We start from the raw sequence: 18,850 nt of genomic DNA, 5'->3' as shown, positions 1-18,850 counted from the left end.
GGTGATGCAGCTAGGTGCTGGTTCTTTCTATTGCTTAGAAGTAAAGTGCCAATCTAGCTCTGAGGGTTTAAGTGGAATTTAAAAGGCGCATAGTGCTTTGTTCATGCCTTCTGCAGTGGACTGCATTTCAGTGCACAAACCAGTCTCTAACCATTGTGCTGCCCCTAATAGTCTGCAGGCCTCTCCCTCCCATCTGATGGAGATCCCAAGGCTCAGCCCTGATTTGGAACTGCAGGAAGTGATGAATGCAGCAGAGTCTAACACTGGAGAAAAGTACCCAATAGGTTTCCAACGGACAAACCAAAATAATGCAAACACCTTGACTGCGTCTGCTTAGCATTAAGTATTTTTTAATGAAAGATTCAACAAACATTCATGTGGTTCGAGGGAATAAATCATGAAAAGGATGTGAAACCCTTATACTGTCTTAGTGAAACTTGATCCAGGCTTATGACTTGAGCCAATATGGGCAAGATATGCCAAGTCCTCCCATACACTCAGTCGCAAACTCTTTCAGGATTCATTTTCTAAACAATAATTACAAATATTTTCCTTTGGATTTGAAGAAAAAAGTCTTGTGATTGTACTGCACAAATACAAAACCTGATTATATGGGGAAACTAGTCTGGGGCTTATCCTTTAAAGGGTCTCTATTTTGTTTTCCAGAACCAGCATAAAGTCTAGATGAACTCAAGATATTAAGGACCAGTAGGACTAATGAAGGAACTGAAGAGCACATATTGTTGTTATGCAAGTCCTACATAAACATTGGCTCTTGCCCCACAAGAGAATGGAATATATATATTTAATATTGGAAACATTTAGAATCTAGAAGAAATTCCTCCACTAGATTTTAATGTTTTGGGGCAGGACAAAATTTGAACATAATCCATTCGACAGTGTCTTTTTCTTTAAATAATAAGTAATAGTTAAAGAAGAAGGAAAGGTTGCTGGAAAGACTTTGCCTATGGGTAAGTAAAGCAAGAGGAGTTCCACAGAAGAAATGAGTGGCTATACATATGGGGAAAGATAAATGGGATGCGTCTGTATGTGCTGTCTTGCATATAAACAGAATACAATACAACATACTGACATACAAAGATCAAAATCTAAAACAAAGCCGTGAAAAAGGTTAAAACAAAAGCCAAGTCATGAAAAAGTGGGTAATATTTGAAAGAGCTAATGGAAATGTGTACAGTATACAGTTAAGAAAAGAAGGTAACAGGCATGTCTCTCTCACACACTTTCAGGATAATCAAGTTTTCAGGTATTTACTGATGAAAATATCCAGTCAGTCAGTTTGAGTTCTTGTATGCAAAAGGGCAACTTCACAAGGGTGAAGAGAATTACTTCCTAACATCCCAGGCTGAGCGAGGTAGCATGTGCTCAGTTCTTATTCTTGAAATGTCACTGAGCCTTGGCAGATAATTTAAAAAAAACCTACAGAGCAACAACAGTACTGCAGTCCATCCATAATTGAGTGCTTAGCAGCAAAGATCTGAAGACATATCAGCTGGAAAGTGGTTTGGACTTAAAAATGATCTATATCTAGCAACATTTGAAGGAGAGTTTTGCATATTTCTCTATTGCTTTTTTAAAGTCGTATGGAAACAAGATTAAAGATAGGTATTTAAAACATTGGTGATTAATTGATTGTTTCCAAATTTATTTATTTTATTTCCCGCAGCCGCTGCAAAAATGAACAAAACCAGTTGTGATAAGACTTTTTAGACCTGTGGAGATAGCACACAAAGCCTAGAATTCATTACCTACACTACAGTGTCCAAGATTATGCTTTTCTGAACAAAGGGATACTAATTTGATAAGTGGATATCCTTCAAGCTATTAAATTATAGAAATGTATGGTAAAAGCTCTTTTTTAGGCAGTTATATAAAAACAGTGACTTCTTAGCTGAACAACGCAGGCCTTACAAATACATAAAAACAGCTCTGGAGGCTAGAGAATTTAATTTAGTATATAACGCAGGATTACTGCATAGTTTTAGGAACATATTAGATGTTAGGATAATTATTTTGAAGGTGAACTGGCAAACAGAGATGTTATCATACTGAAGGAGAATTAACAAATTTGTGAATAGAAACATAACTATTATGCTTTTACACAGCACTTTGCATCTGTAGGTCAACTCAAAGTGCTTTTACAAAGCATTATCATCCACATTTTACCAATGGGGAAATTAAGTCACAGAGAGGCAAACTGACTTGCTGAGCCAGGAATAGAACCCCACCTCTCATGAGTCCCAAAACCATTGTCTTGTCATTGTACCATACTGGGTAGCTGATAAGACTTGCAATAATGACTCAGATAGGTCCTAATCCCACAAAGCAGAGTTGAGGACACCTGAAATTAATGAAAGTTGAGCAATTTGCTGAGTCATGCTTACCGTTGGCAGTGCAGAGGTCATGGACAAATACAGCAGTTATTGTGAGCTCAGCAAAAACCCACATGCTATCAGACAGAGAGGGAATATTGGCGAAAACTCAGCGATCTTCTGAATGATGATGCCTCTACCATAGAATCCCCCTCTAGCACTAGTCAGTTTGGATTATGAGCCCAAGACCTGGTTTGGGATCTGAAACCACATCTTTTGGCCCAGAAACTGAGCTTGCTATCAGCTAAGCCAGGTTAAACCTGCCACATTTTAATGCTTTATTTAGGTTCATATGGTCCCTGACCTTTGTGCAGGCACACAGGGTGATGAGAGTGCCAATACGTTCCTATGTGTCCCACACAAGGGCAAATAACAGCCTTAGTCCCCGAGCTCAAAGGAGCACTGACTGCTATTTTTGTGTGTCCCCAGAGGTGAATCTAATCCCAAGGAGGGCAAAGATGGAGGAGGAACCCTGCCAGGCAGAGCAGGCTGAACCATCCTTAAGTTCAGTGTACTCTACATTTCTGCTGCACTCCTGGCAGCTGTGGGAAGGATAAACCTTCCTTAAAGTCTCAGTGGAGTAGGGAGCTGTACAGCAGCCCCAAAGCATGACTGTAACGGTAGACACAATCTAACCCTCAGACACTCACTAATGGGACTGAGGCATTTGGTTAATTTACTGCTGAACTTGTAAAGACTGAACACAGTTTCTTCTCTTACTGTTGCCCAAGATCAAATGTAGCATCACTTTCCATTTAGTCCTCTGTGGGGAGCCTGGGGACTATGTCCAGCTCCTATGGGGACACACATAATGATCTAGGGCTTGTCTACCTCCTATGTTCCCAACACAGAACCACTGAGAATATTTAAATGGTGGGTTTTTTTGCAACCCAGCAAGTTGCAGGAATAGAGGCCCACTGGCAATCTGGCCCTCTGTAAATATATCCATTATTTAAGTGAGGATTGGTGTTAGAAAGACTGAATTCACTACACAAAGAAACTTCTCAGGACAATCCCTTGCCCTAGGCAAATCCTTAGTCAGCTGCCCCTTCCTGCCTCTGTAGAAAATTGGTGGCAGGCACTGAGTGCCTCCCCCACAGCTGTCATCTCCACCTCCAAACCTCGGGTAGTCAACTTGGAGGCTGACAGGGCAGACAATGGCCTCGGGAGGCAGAAGCTGCTGAGCCCCAGTGACAGATCCCATGGGAGGAGAGCAGTCTGACAGTCAGGCACTGGCCAGAGCAGCTCCCAACCAACTTTGTTGAAGTGCGGATGCCAAGGCCAAAGTGTCCCCTCCCTCTCCATGGCTGGCTGCTCCAGCGATGAGCTACCTGGCCTCTCTTCTGGTGCCACAGTGGGCTCTGGTGGGCAAAAGGTATAATTTCAGCATCTCCCCAACAGAATCTATTCTGCGGCGGGTAAAAAAATCTCCAGGGGACATGAATTCTGCGTTTATGTTTATTTTGTTAAAAAGTAGGGGGTTATGGCCTTCCCACTTTTAAAAGTGGGAAGCCATTGCCCTGACCTCCCCAGTTCCAGCACTGGTGCTCCCAGCCCATAGGGCCCTGGGTAACGGGTACTGCAGAACTCTACCCTGTACAAAGTAATCCGGGCTGGGGACAACAATCCCCCTCGCACAGAGGCAGCAAGGTTCTTCTCACTGGACAGAGTGGGAGTCTCACCCCTGGCCTGGACCCACACAGCCAGTCCCTTGCCCAGCACCCACACACTGCATCACCTGCCTGCACCCCCCAGCCCATCCTAGCTCACACCATTTGCCCAGCCCCCCGCAGACTCACACCTTCCCGTCTGTGTGCCTTGTTGTCGGGCTCATAGCCCACACCTCAGCAGTGTCTCCAGAGCCTGGACACAGTGGTAGGGAAGTGATGATACCTGGGCTCAGAGACTGCCTGGGGGCAGTGGGAGACAGGTGTAGGTTGGCTGCCAACATGGACCTGTTCAGGTCATTGCACTTGTGGCCAAAGCCCCGCAGAGCTCAAGCAGCCCCGAGCTATGATGTTACCCATTCTGGGGGTGGGGAGCATTTGCCCGGGAGCCCGGCTGAGGCTTCCTGCTCCTCGGAGCCCAGCCAGCCCAACAAGCCTTATCTTCTGCAGCTGCTTCCTAGGCATCTGCCAATAGCTAGGGCAGCCTTTAGGGTTGCCACCTGACTGGTAGTTGCCTGGCCTGGCTGGTTTTTTAAATGGATTTGCCAGTTGCCAGAAAAATAATTTAATCTGCCGGGTTTTTTTTTTAACGTGGGTTTAAAGATTGGTATTATTATCACAATACACTGGGACATATAATGTTAAAAGTTTCTGTGTCCAATGAAAAATGCTGTCGTGCTCCCATTTCCGCAGTTTAAGTGATAACAAATCAGTTGAATACACAGCAGCTGTCTGGCCACAAACACGCAAGCTCACCGCACGTGTGCGTGAGAGAGGGTTTGAGTCTTGCAAGAGTGAGGAGACGTGCTGTGTTATCAATCTTATCTCTATGTGTTATCTCTCCACATACTATAAGTGGCTGTTGAAGGGGGCATTGTGGAGTTGCCTTGTGGTGAGGGTTGTGGTTGTAGTGGGCTTGATTTGGGTGTGGGGGTGGATGCTGGTTGTTTTTCATTTCAAAGGTAGTTACTTGTGTGGCCTTTGAATAGGCAAATAGTGCCCTGTGCTCTTATGTTCCCTTCAGGACTTTAGAAAGTGTCTCAGGTTTCATATCCTCTCCCATTTCTGCATGTGGGACTTCCAAAGACATCAATAGATGAATTTCCCACAAAGATAGAAGGCCCTTTATTATTAGGAATTTTAGTTTGATAGGGGCCTCTGTATGAACCACCTCATTCTAAACGTGCAGACCTGGGCACAATTTGGCCACTGTTGCACAGAGCTCCTTTGACACTTATCAGTAAAGTAAAGATAGGAAAAATACAGTAAAGATAGGAAAAATATATTTTGATTAGCTTGTATATTTTTAACATCACCTTTTTCGCTGCCCCTTCCTTGGTACTGACAATGCCTTTTATTTCATCATGCACACATACCTTACCTTGTAATTAACTTGCCAGGAGCAAACAACTGTGGGCTATTTTGGTACCTTGATAAAATAATAAAACTAATCCCACAGTCTCCAAACAACAAACTAATATTTCCTACTCTAATCTCTAGCTATTTTCCCATCACAGTCTGATAAACAGATTAAATATTTCCCAGTCCTGATTTAGATTGCCTTTCAGAATAGCTGAAAAAATGTCGCCTATAATTATCTCGTCAGTGATTTATTCCTGATGGGGAAGCCAGAATAACTCCCCCACTCTAAACTATCTGTTTCCTGGCACTTCGTGTTCAATAACTTCCCAGCCAGGGAATGTATTTTTTCTTCTCTTTTTTTTATTTTATTTATTTATATTTATTTATGATGGTTTACATTGTGATTCACTAAATATAGCACCGCATATGGTTTACCTCTGTCTGCAGCCTTGACACCTTTCTCTTCTAGCCATTTTGCAAATCCCCTTATCCAGTAATAATGCAGAACAGTAAATATACCAGGAACTCAATCAGTCTAGTAGTTTTTTATGGCATTTTGAAAAAAAAAAATCCCTAATCATTACCAACTGTACACACCAGACATGACAGCTATTCAGGTTGGAAGGAGACTGAACAAAAGTGAATAACATAATTAGGAATTCAAAAGTATTTTTTCTAGTGAAAGTTAATTTCAATTAGAATGTCATTAGCATTCTGAACAGTTTTTAACAAACTGTTTATTATTACAGTCAAACTATATAAGTCACCCTCAGTGAAACTGGCAAAGGCTGTGGGAAACATTTATGGGATTAGCCTGTCATTACACATTTGGAAGCATATAAAACCAGCATAGCATTGGGTAATTGAAATGAACCTATCAAACTAGCTCTAGGGTAACTGTTCGTCATCAAGGGCCTGATTCTGGAAAACACTGAGAGGTAATGAGCACTTCATAGGATCAAGCTCTAAATAACTTATATGTTATGTTCTACTATTTCTATAGGGCTCAGCTTCTGATAATGGGCCCAATCCTGCAGTTTGTATACATCATGGCTCCTGTTAACATCTGGGATTTTGCCTGACTAAGGACTACAGGACTGGACCCAGGGCTGTGCAATACAAAACATAGGTCTTTTCTTTTTTGCTCTTCTTTTCTTACCTAATTATATTCGTCTTTTTTCCCAGATGGAAAAACAAAGCGTAGAAAATAATTCGACACACACAGAAGAACACCCAGCCTTCCCCCACGGAACTACTAAGAAATAGCTAGCAATGGACTAGAGCTGAAACAATGGGGGCAAATACCCTCCAACACTGGGAAAGCTTGGATGCAGGTCAGCACTTTGTGGCCAGTCCTATCTCTATAGTGACCCTCCAAATCTGAGCATTCCGAAACACTGGGGCTCCAGTCCCACTCTAGGGACTTAATCCATAGTGCATTGATTCAATGGGAGCCTTTGAATGAGCTTTGGACTTCAGTGGGCTTTGGATCAGGCCCTAAATCAGCAGGGCGAACAGTAGGAAGATCCTCTGGATTTGCCAAATCCTGACATACTTACATAGGGTGACCAGATAGCAAGTGTGAAAAATCAGGACAGGGGTGGGGGATAATAGGTACCTATATAAGAAAAAGCCCCAAATATCGGGACCGTCCCTATAAAATCGGGACATCTGGTCACCCTACACTTGCATAACCAAACTTCACATTGAGGACAGTTCAGATGCAGCCTGCTGCAGAGGAGCCACACACACTGTAATCTCTCATGTTCTCTCTTGCTTTTTTGTTTTCCTTTAATCTAAAGTAAAAGCTATTAACATTAAAAATACTCTGTGTCTGGAAAAACAACACAGACCAGCTTTAAAATCATTGTCTGTTCAGGCTTGGCTGTTCAGGCTTATCCGCACTCTGACCTGTTACAGGGAAAGCCAAATATATAACAATAACCATCACTGCCATACTCTGTGTCACACATTAAAAGCTAGCTGGGAGTATTTCCAGAGTATGGATAATCATAGCTAGAAAAACAAAAGTCTTTGTGGATCCACTGACACCTTAACTAGCAGATTTCTAGGAGGGGCATTTCTTCTCCAAGCTCTAGATCCATTCTCAGCAGCCTAATATGGTATAAATATTTGCTCAATAGTTTCCTGTTACCTCAGTCCACCAGTAACTATATTACTGTAATGTGTGACAGCAAGATGGCAAAGTTAAGACTCTTCATTTAAGTATAAACTTATTCTAATGAGTACAGTACATCTGAGAGGGTCCTGTTCTCATTTTTGTAGGAAAGAACTGAGCGTAAATAGTTAGACTTGCCAAACTAAACCAAAAAACCCTACCTCAAACAGAGTTTTTACCCTGAAAAGGAGGATACGCCAAAGACTCCATGAAGCTCAGTAGGGTCTTTGCTATTGCTATTGATTTTATATGGTTAAGGTGCTCAAATGCTGCAGTGATGGGCAGCAGTTTAAACCCCTAAGATATAGCACGTGCCTGGGAAGGAAATGCTGTTGAAGTTGGCTTTGGTATGTTTATGCCAGGCAGTTAATTATGCCATTTCCATTCATGCAAAAGGAAATAAATTGTGAACACCATGTAAATCAAACTGTGACAGATTTATGACATCATGGACCTCAGTTGTGTGGCTACATTTCCTTTCATCTGTCCTGTGTGCAGGGAATATATTTTATTTCTGCTGTAATGGGCTTGAGTACCAGGAAGCCTATGGGTAATATCAATTGATTTACACCTTGTTTTAATGTAAGTGGGTTGACAATCTTCATGCGTGGGTGTCCTTTGAATATAGATTTGCTGGGAGTGCTTATATATTTCTCATTTGTGCCCAGCCAGTGGGAAACTGTAAACCATTTTTATTCCAAATTACTGGCAGTCTCCTCTTTTCCTTTCCTCCTTCTCTTTACCTCCCCCTGGTGTTTCTTTGTCTCTTTCTATTTTCTGCTTTCTGTCACTTTTCTTCTCTTATTCCTTTCTTCTCTTCATTTTTATCAGTTATTCTTTCTCTCCTCTTCCTCCCTCCTATCTAATTTTTCTCTCCATCTTCCTAGTTTTCTATTTTCTAATCACCCTTTTCTCTTTACAGTTTATGATTTTCCATTAGCCTAGAACCCATCTTTAATTACATGTTGAAGTGGTATTAAACATATAGGTTAATTACTCATTATTACACTAGAAATACCTGCTCTGGCCAGACAGATGAAGTACTGGACATTAATCATTTTGCTATTTTGGCAGATGTATGATCACACAGTAACAAAGTTTTGGTGGATGTAGGTTCTCAGATGTCACCTTTTCTAGCTATTAGTGATAAAGGGACCATATTAAAAAAAATGTATACATTTGGTTTTATATACCTTGGGGCCCACTTAGAGGAAAATCTATCTGTTGTCATTTATAGGAACAAATGGGAATCATTTGTTCATACAAAAGTAGGATGATGATCTGGAATTGCTGTTATGGTAATAGCACACTACTTACAGAGAAATGTAATGTGAAAGTGAAACTTGATAGTGAGAAAGTTCCACTGGATAGATTTTTTAAAAAATTAAATCAAAGCACACAATAGTATTTAGTAACTACCTGAATTGAAGTGTAATCCAGTATGAATGAAAAATGAAGAGTTCCAAAGTTCCAAACACTGAGTCAGACCCAGCCACTCCCAGTCTCATATTGAATCTCTTTCCCTATGTTAAGTATCCTCACACCTTCTTGTCAACTGTCTAAATGGGCCATCTCGATTATCACAACAAAAGTTTTTTTCTCCTGCGGATACTAGCTCATCTTAATTAATTAGCCTCTCACAGTTTGTATGGCAATTTCCACCTTCTCTGTATGCATATATATATCTTCTTTCTGTATGTTCCATTCTGTGCATCCGATGAAGTGGGCTGTAGCCCACGAAAGCTTATGCTCAAATAAATTTGTGAGTCTCTAAGGTGCCACAAGTCCTCCTGTTCTTTGAACTTTGCTAGTTTGCTATAGTCCTTGTTACAATGCACGTGGCCAAATCAGTGTGCCAAGGTTTCAGGGTTAATTGGATTCCTGAAGCTTCTGATTTTTTTTGACTCCAACCTTCAATATTTGTTTACATTCCTCTAAACTTATTTAAAACAGACAATAAAACCCCCTAGTTTACAAACATTTGGTAATTGAAGTCACAGACAGAGGCTCTGTTATCTGTCTCAGTGGTTTATGAATGATGCATACTCATGCTCCCATCCTGTTATAATTTGGAAATGCAACTCCGTAAACATTGTTAGCATAATTAAATAGCCAATAGCATTTACACTCATAGAGCCTGATCCGTATTCTTTGTGCACACAAACTCCCCAGGGAATTCTGTGGGAGTACAGGGTGTGCAGGGAATGCAGAATCAGACTCTGAAAGAGCACTTCTCTGTACTAATACCTTGGTAAACAGGACAAAAAGCTCTGGCAAGGGTAGTCCCTGCCTTCTGGCAGCCTGGAGTAGCTTTGCTTTTTGTCCTCTTAGCCTAATTAAAATCCACACATTCAGATGCCTTCTCTTATCATCCACATCATCTATCTGTGATTAATGGTATGTCAAATTCCAAGTGAACAACTCACCCTTGCAAACACAGTATGATTTCATTCTGCACTATACAAGGTTCTGGCTCTTGTTTACAGACTGGCCAAAATAGGATCCATATTTCACCTCCAGTGAAACTTCACTGGAGGACGCAATAGTGGAAGCTATAGTGTAGACAGGGTTCAGGCCTTTTTACCATTGTGTTGTCTAACCCTGCCCAGAGCAGAGCCCTGTCTTTACTTTTCTGTGGTGACTGACATGGTCCTTGTATGTCCCATATGCTGCAGGCAGTGATAGAATGGAGTAGATAAGATTCTACTCCCACCCATCTACATCTTTAATGGTCAGTCCCCTGCCACTCACCCACTCAGTCCTAAAATGTAATAGGGGCACTGGGAATGACCAGTGATAACCCTCCTAACATGACAGAGAGTCATTGGCTGGCACATTCCATGATGCCATCTAGGGATTGGGGCCATCTCTGAGGCCCCACCCAGCAATTCATGCCGCTTGCATGACCAGTCCACGTATGTAGATCTTCAGATGAAAGATGTAGTCAAACTACAAAGCATTATTGTATACAAATTACAAAGCATAATACAAGACTTGATATCTGAAGTTAAGATTGGCGCAATCTATATGAGGGCTGAAGGACCGATCAATCAAGGTGATGGTACAATAGCCCATTTGAAAATAGGTACTAAGAATGATTTTGTAACAGGAAGGACAATGAGAGCTTTATCTTCTGGAAAGAAAGAAAGAAAGAAAGAAAGAAAGAAAGAAAGAAAGAAAGAAAGAAAGAAAGAAGAGGAAGCCAATATCTTAAATAAAATACCACTTGGAATTCTTTGTGCCCCATCTGTAATATTGTAACTATCAGCAGAAATACAGGACATTTCATGGATAGCAGAAATTCTTTCAAGTTCATTCTCCCTTTTATTTACATGCTGTCAAAACAGTCCTTTAAAATGCATATAGGGAAATTCAAGCAATAACTTAAATGCAAATAGAAATCTGTCAGCCAGATCCTCAGCTGGGGTAAATCAGTATGCCTGCACTGAGCCAATGGAGCCATGGTGATTTATACCAGCTGGGAATCTGGGCCTTTATGTTTAAGTTGTCTTCCTCTCCCATTATCAAGACTTTCATTTATGGTATTTTTATATTTTAATATAATGTTCTTAGGTCCCAACCTTTCTCCCATTGAAGCCCTTGGGAGTTAATGATCTTATTGTTTTTGGCCAGAACAAAACAGTTTTGCAGCTGGCTAACTGCATAGGATATGGCCAGGGCTTGCACTTGTTTTGCAAAGGATTAGTTGATTAGGAAAAAGCTAATTTAAGTCTGCAGACATTTCATTTATTACACTTATGCATTTTCAAATACTAGGCTTGCTTTATAAACATTTTTTTTTAAACTTCTTATTCTTGATGTATGGCCTAAACATTCTTTCTTGGATACCTTTGGTAAAGGATAACCCTCTACCTGGGGGACCTAATAGGAGAGCTATAGAGAGGCTATCTTGGCTTCCATTCTAAACTCTGATATTCATGGCTTTTTAATTAAGCAGGTTAGTGCACAGGGTTTTAGGGCTCAATCAAAAATCCATTGAAATAACAAAATATTTGCACAGCTTTCAATGGGTTTTGGATCAGGCCATTTGTTCAGATGCTGCTAAACCCTGTACTCTTGCCCCTGCTCTTCATTTAATAGATTTGTCCATTTTTGCATTAAAAAACACCTATCCCATACAGCTACTATGGCACTGATCCTGTAGGCACTTGTGCATGTGTATACATTTACTCTTATGAATAATCCCACTGAAGGCAATAGGATGTGAGTAACGTTACACACGTTCACAACGTCTGCAGGATCAGGACATATGTCCATTGCTCTGCTGAGTGTTGATAGATAGCAATGTTCCCCACTAGAAAAATCAATTCCTTCCTCTGTTTAAGTGTAATAGCTGCTAAATCCCCATATTTCTTCTTTGAATCTTCTGGCTCAATAAAGTATGAGTCTTCCCAACAACAAAGAAATATATTGCCCTAGAAAATAAGAAGATATCCATATTACCTCCCTTCCTGAGATTCGTTAGCATTTTTACAGAGGCCGGTTGGTATCACTGGAAATCAGAGCCTCTTTTGTCCTGTGATGTCTGTTTAGAATTTGTAGTGTTTAGTGCTGATGGTTATCTTTAGGTGACTAGTTACTGTCAATACTTTTCTTTGTATTCAAACTGTTTTTGTATTTTACTTGCATATTTACTTCTGTGTGATGATGTGTTTTAACATTTGCCTGTTTGCTTAAGCTCCAAATTTAAGTTAATAAATAAAAGAAGCATCCAATCCCCGGATGTTCATACAATTTCAGGTGTTTTGACAAACAGCTTTGCTTTGAAAAATAAAACATTGCAAGGAAAGTAACTAATTGCTTTGGGTATTTTGGATAAAATTCACCCCTGTGCAGAAGGGTCTGAATAGGGCTTAAATGGAACTTGAGTGGCACGTAGGCCTTGTGCTGCAATTAATCCTTTTGAGAAGGGTGAGTACTCCATACGTGACAACTTGTGCTGGGCCTCTGCACGAACTGTCCATCATGATCTTTGGCCTCATGTACATTGGTCAGAGAATAGACTGAACTGTTTCATCCTGCAGTTTGAGCTATTGAACTTTGTTCCAAAGATCTAGGCTGAAACTGAGCATATGATTAAATTGCTAAATATACTTTTCTAAAGGGCTGAAATGCTATCTGACGCTGAACTGGCAACTTGAGGGCACCAATCTTAAACAGCTAGACTAAAGAGGGTTATAGGAAGAAATAGGCTTAAAGTCTTTAGGAGCCTATACATACAAAGGCAGGACTAGACCTAAAACCTTTGATAAAATGTGATTTCCATGGAAAGATATGAGGCCTGATCCTCAATTCCTGGCACACCGGGAATGCTGAATCAGGCCCCATATAACACAAACTTACATTGTAACTTTGTACTTATATATTGGTTGCTTGTAGGACCCCTAATATTATTACTTATTTTATTGTCAGATTAAAAAATACTAAAAATAGTAACATTTTTTGAAAGTAACATTATTGCTGTTTTCTTTCATACATCTGATCTCTCATGCTGCAGCCACTGATGTCAATGTGAATTTTGCATCCAATTTCAGTGGTTGCAGAATCCGAGTTTATTTAGGCTGCAATGGGTAGACCCTGGTACCTGTCTGGAGCCCCAGTGAAGTCAAGTTGCAGGACTTGTGTCTTACATATTAATAATTTTTTGTGGTGGTGGTGGCTTTTTCCCTTGCAATGTGTGTTATGTCGTGTATAAACTTTATGGCTGGGCTTTTCAAAGGAGCCTGCAGGTGCTGGGTGCCACACGTGTATTGGTCAAATTGTGAGTTGGACGCCTAATTCATTTACACTTCTTTGGAAAGCTCTGCCTAATAATTCACCTGCTAGAAATAACATTGAGTTGCAACTTGTAGCCCTGCTGCACCATATATAGCCTTTTCACCCTGGATGCATTTCTTTTTATACATGTAATGGCTCAAAATTGGTTCCACCTTATGTAAAAGAGAGTCTGGATCGCAAATGGTTTGATGTCTTTTCCCATTACTCTAACTAAAAATCGTCTATTTTTATTTGACATTTTTCAACAGTGTTTAATATGTTCCAGGTGCCGTTGAATATTTTTGGGTGAAAAAAAGAAATATTTATTTTGAAATAACCAAGATATTTACATTTTGAAATTATGTTGCTGAGTTGGTGGAGCTACTTGACAGCATATATGCCTTAATTTTATTCATTATACTGCATCACACATAATTTTGAATAGCAGGATAGCTGGCTATATAAACGGAGTGATTATAAACATGCCCCAGAGGGGTATAATGTAGGCCTTATTTACATAAAAGAATAGCTGGTACCTCATGGGGGAAAAAGAAACTTTGCACATTATTCTGTTTGGAAACAATTCTGGTGCATGCATCATCATATGCTTAATTCTGGAAGCAGCATTGCCCAGTGGTTAGAGCTAGGCATGGCCATCAAGCAATCAGGGTTCTATAATGACTGGTTGTAGGATGCGTAACAAATCGCAACCTCTGTATCTTAATTTCTCTATTTGTAGAATCAGCACAGTACTTTTCCATCTTTGTAAAGTGCTTTGAAATCTTTGGTTGAAAAGCACTAGGTAAATGTGAAATATTATTTCTCTTCCCTTGTTCTTTATTACAAGGAGCACATTTATGAAACCAAAATCTTTGTTTCTCAAGAATTCGTCTGACCCTGCTGCATATTTCCACCCCCGGAGCCCTAATGTTCTAATCCTTTGTTTGGGACAGCACCACAGGTAGCTGTGGAAATTATTGCAATGTCACAACCAAAGGATTAGAACTTTAGCTGGGGAACAAGCCGCAGGAGGGGAGGAACTTCTGAGACGAAAAGAACTTATTTATATACTAGCAGAACCATTCGCCAAGGCGATATTTTTCAGCGTCCCAAGATTCAGGCATAACTGTACAGTTGTAAAGTGTTTCAAGATGCATTGGGTCAGATTCTGATCATTCTCACGTGACTGCAAATCCAGAATTGCTCTTATTTTACATCCATACACATTGTGGGGTCATGTCATCACTGAATGACTCAGGAGGGGAAAGCCGGATGATTGCAAAGGAGTGTGCATGTAGATATGACTAGAAATAATGGGCTGGATTTCGGAAAGGGAAAATGTAGACTGAACTATGAAGAGAAACTTGCAGGGAAGTAGAAGAAGCCACTTTAAAAACTAGTTTGAACCCAACAGCAGAAAACGTACCATAGATAACAATTCTGTATTGATGGGGATGTGGCTGACATAACAGGTCCTTTCCACCTTTAACTTTTATGCATTTTCAAAGCATTGCAGAGGTGAATATAAATGACCATCCATCAATGTGGAACAACTATGTATTGTCAAACAAATAGGATTGTGACATCTCTGAATGAATTAAGGAAGAAGATCAGGTGAATTAGGACCTGATACACCTCCTGTTCCTGGTGATTAGCAACAATTGAAAAAGTAATAAGAGGAAAAGTACACAGCAGTTAAATAGGCTTGGCTAACATTTTTCTGGGGATCAGAGCATTGAACAAGGATTTGGGCTCCTGCAGTGGGCTGGCAGAGATATGAGATTGCAGACACAGAAGACTGGATTGCTATTCTAATGTACTGATGGGTATGTACTCTCTAACAGGAATGGATTCTGATACCAAAAAGCATCTCATAACGGACCTAAGTAGCAGCACTTTCAGTATCCCAAAAAAGGTCCAATCCTGTGACGTGCCAAGTTCTCTCAGTTCCTCATTTTGTTCAATGGGAGCTGTGGAAGCTTGGCACCTCACAGGGTCAGGCCTTAGACCTCAGGTGCCAGAACAGCTGTTTTCAGCCAGATAGCTTCTCCTCGGCCCCTGCTGCCAACTCTGAATCTCTGTGTCTCCAAACACAGTGCTGAGACTTTTTGATCAGTCACTCCACTTGCAACATCTTGGGCTCATGGTTGAGGAGACAAGAGGTGAACTGATGTTTTAAATTCCTCACTCAAGTGTCTTAAGCAACAATTCATTAGCCATCCCATGCGTGAGCAGGGAGCCTGTAGCGGCTTTTAACCTTTCTCAAGGCAAAATGAAGACGTGTCAAAATATGGCCTCCTTTGACTCCATATCTTGTTACTATGATTTTGGGGTAGGTCCTCGGCTAGTGAAAATCAGCAAGTGAAGCTACTGACTTAAAAGGCTACACTGATTTATGCCAGTTGAGGATCTGGCCCTTTATATTTAAGTATGCCAGGATATAACTGTGATTTTTTTTACGGTTGCTATAGCAATCTAAGCACAAAGGGACTGAACTAATTTACTTTATCAGAGGGTCCTGAACCACTGGATTCTACTGCATGGGTTTGGAGATTCTTTATATCTAGACTGTAATGTTGTACTTTGTAAACATGCTTTGCACAACACGTCTATCCTGTATGGATGAAATACGTATTTTCCCAATGATCTGTAGCGTTATCCAGTGTGGAACTTTCTCTGACAGAGGACAATGTTTGACATCAGGGGGGCTGAGTTCAGGAGACTTCAACTCAGAATTTCACTGCTCTTGAGGGTTTGTCACATCTGTAACATTATGTTTTTATAGGTTTTTATATGATTAATTTTAGACACATCGAGCCAGATCTTCCTGATTTTCACCAGTTGAGAATCTAGCACAAAGAATAGCACATCCATAGTTTGATCCAGTAAAAATGATAAACTTAAAACTTTTAACCAGGACCCCTAGATCTTTGAGGCAGTTTAGAGACAATTTGTTCAGCGGGAGTCAGGGGACCATAGGTGAAATGTATAAACAAATTCTTTAGCTTACCACAATGACTGGATTAGAAATATTTTGTTTTACAGTGACTAAGTAAATAAGAGACACAGAACACCGAGAAGGCTATGTTCCACTTTCTTTCATAGTGAGTCAGTGGGATCATTTGCTTTGCGTAACAGCTGATTTTGGACAGAGATTTTAGAGAAGAAGTTTTAAGAATTCTGTGCTAACAGGTTGTGAGATGTGCTGTGATGCTGATTCAAGGTGGTGAATAATATTAAGGACAAAAAGGGAGAATGTCAAAAGGATTTCAGGAATGCAGCCCTGTGTAAGATTATGTAGGATGCTTTGGTAACATTTTCAGTTAAATGTACATAGTTTGAGAGCATTTAAAAATGAAAGAATTGATTGCTAAAAGTTCCAGCTGCAGCCTCTTCAAGGGCCTGATCCAAAAGCCCTTTGAAATCAACGGGAGACTTTCCCTTGGCTTTGGATCAGACCCCAAAAGAAGAGATGCAGTCAGGTCACTGCGTATGGATCCATATCTAGATTTTGAACGCCCCATAGTTCAGAAGTGTTTGGATCCAGAGCTTCGGATCAGGCCATTTCTACTAAAAATGTTACAACCTAGTCTGTATTATTAACAGCTGACAGTATAACGTGTTAAAAAGCTGCGTATGACATCTGAATGGGCTGCCTGCATCTGTTTAATACATGGCTTTTGCTATTCAGCATGCTACAAAAGTGTCCACAAAACATTTAAAAATAAAACACGTATAAATGGAACCTTAATATAAAGTGTTAAGAAAAAATATGTGAAGGTTTTATCCATGTGCCATCTGTCTACCTGACAACTGAGCTGATTTGTTGTAGGCTGCAAACACTGCAAAGTTTTTGCATGACTTTCAGCAAGAACAGTGTCAGAGGGAAATTATGATGTAGTTTTATCTATCTATCTATCTATCTATCTATCTATCTATCTATCTATCTATCTATCTATCTGCATTTCTAATGCATCCGTCTTTATGGCATCTAGACACCATTCAGCTGATTTTTATCTGACATTTCTGTAATAAACAATTGACCCTCATCCCTTGATCCCCAACTTACCTAGAGGCAGAGCTATGAAGAAAGGTAACCAGCACAAGATAAACATGCCAACTACAATTCCCAAGGTCTTGGCTGCCTTCTTTTCTCGAGAGAATTTAAAAAGTTTGAAAGCTATGGAGTTCCTGGGGTGGTGCCCCTTGGCCTTGCTGCTGTTGAAAGTGTCCTCGTGAATGTTCCGGGAGTGAATCCTTAAGGTCAGCTCCTTGGAATCACACATTTCTTTCAGGACCCCAGCTTCCAGGTTTTTAGTTGTCCTTTTGGCCACTATGTAGACTCTACAGTACATCACCAGGATGACAATCAAAGGAATGTAAAAGGACCCCAAAGAAGAAAACAAGGCATAGAAAGGTTCTTCAGTGATGCGGCACTCTTTATCGTCCTTGGGTGCTGGTTCCTTCCATCCAAGAAGAGGTCCAATGGAGATTATTGTGGAGAGGACCCAGACACTTAGGAGGGCAAGAATTGCTTTCCTCCTAGTTACCAAAGTTGGATACTGAAGCGAATAACTCACCCCTATATATCTATCTATAGAAATTGCACACAGACTTAAGATAGAAGCAGTACAGCACATCACATCAACCGCTGCCCAGATATCACAAAATATCCTCCCTAATACCCAATAGCCAAGAATTTCTAGTGTAGCAGAAAACGGAAGGACAGTAAAACTCAGTAACAAGTCTGCTATTGCGAGGTTAACTATGAAGTAGTTTGTAGGGATTCTTAAATGCCTATTGCAAGCTACAGAGAGAATTACCAAGATGTTACCTACAATAGCAAAAAGTATGAAGGCACCTAGGACAAGCCCCACTATTATAGCCCTAGTGATATCCAAGGCAGGTAAACTGAGATTGCTTGCTGACTGATTAGAGTTGTTTGCAGTGAGACTCCCATTACTTAGTACAGAGTAGCCCAAATATCCAGGTAATGATGAATTGTAGTTATCATCAAGGTAGGTATTCATCTTAAAAATCATGCTCCATAGCAAGTTGTAATTGGATCCCCTGAACAATGCACAAAAGTACTTCAGATCTGTTGAAAGTTATCTCTCCACCGAAGAATGTGCTGCAAGGCAAAACCCAGTTTCAGCTTGAGAACTCATCGCCACTGTAGGTTACGAGCCACCAGCATGCAGAGTTTGCACAGCATGAAATCCTCTGAAGTGTGTCAAAAAGTAATAGGATGCTCAACTTGGTTAATTTTCCATGTCAATTCATTGAAACAGAAATTAGCAGATGGAACTCTTGGACTGAGTCTTAGAGTAGCTGTTTGGATCATGAGGTCTCTGAAACAAAAGGCAGGTTTACTATCCTCTCTTGTGCATTTGTTGGAAGGGTGCCCCTGCCCAGCTGTTATGACATGCGTCTCCAAGAAGCGTTTGTAATCATTTAGGCAGCTCTGCATG

General features: G+C 40.6%; 1 protein-coding gene across 1 annotated transcript in view; it reads right to left on the bottom strand.

Moving 5' to 3' along the window:
* Positions 1-18,850, bottom strand: part of ADRA1B (adrenoceptor alpha 1B) — a 22,716-nt gene extending 3,866 nt beyond the window's left edge. The window contains exon 1 of the mRNA XM_048861801.2: positions 17,449-18,850. Coding sequence (XP_048717758.1) covers positions 17,449-18,421 — 973 coding nt within the window. The 5' untranslated portion in view covers positions 18,422-18,850. The remainder of the gene's footprint in view (positions 1-17,448) is intronic.

Source organism: Caretta caretta, chromosome 8, assembly GCF_965140235.1.
Source record: "Caretta caretta isolate rCarCar2 chromosome 8, rCarCar1.hap1, whole genome shotgun sequence".
NCBI classification, from domain to species: Eukaryota; Metazoa; Chordata; order Testudines; family Cheloniidae; genus Caretta; species Caretta caretta.
This window is presented reverse-complemented; position numbering and strand designations above follow the sequence as displayed.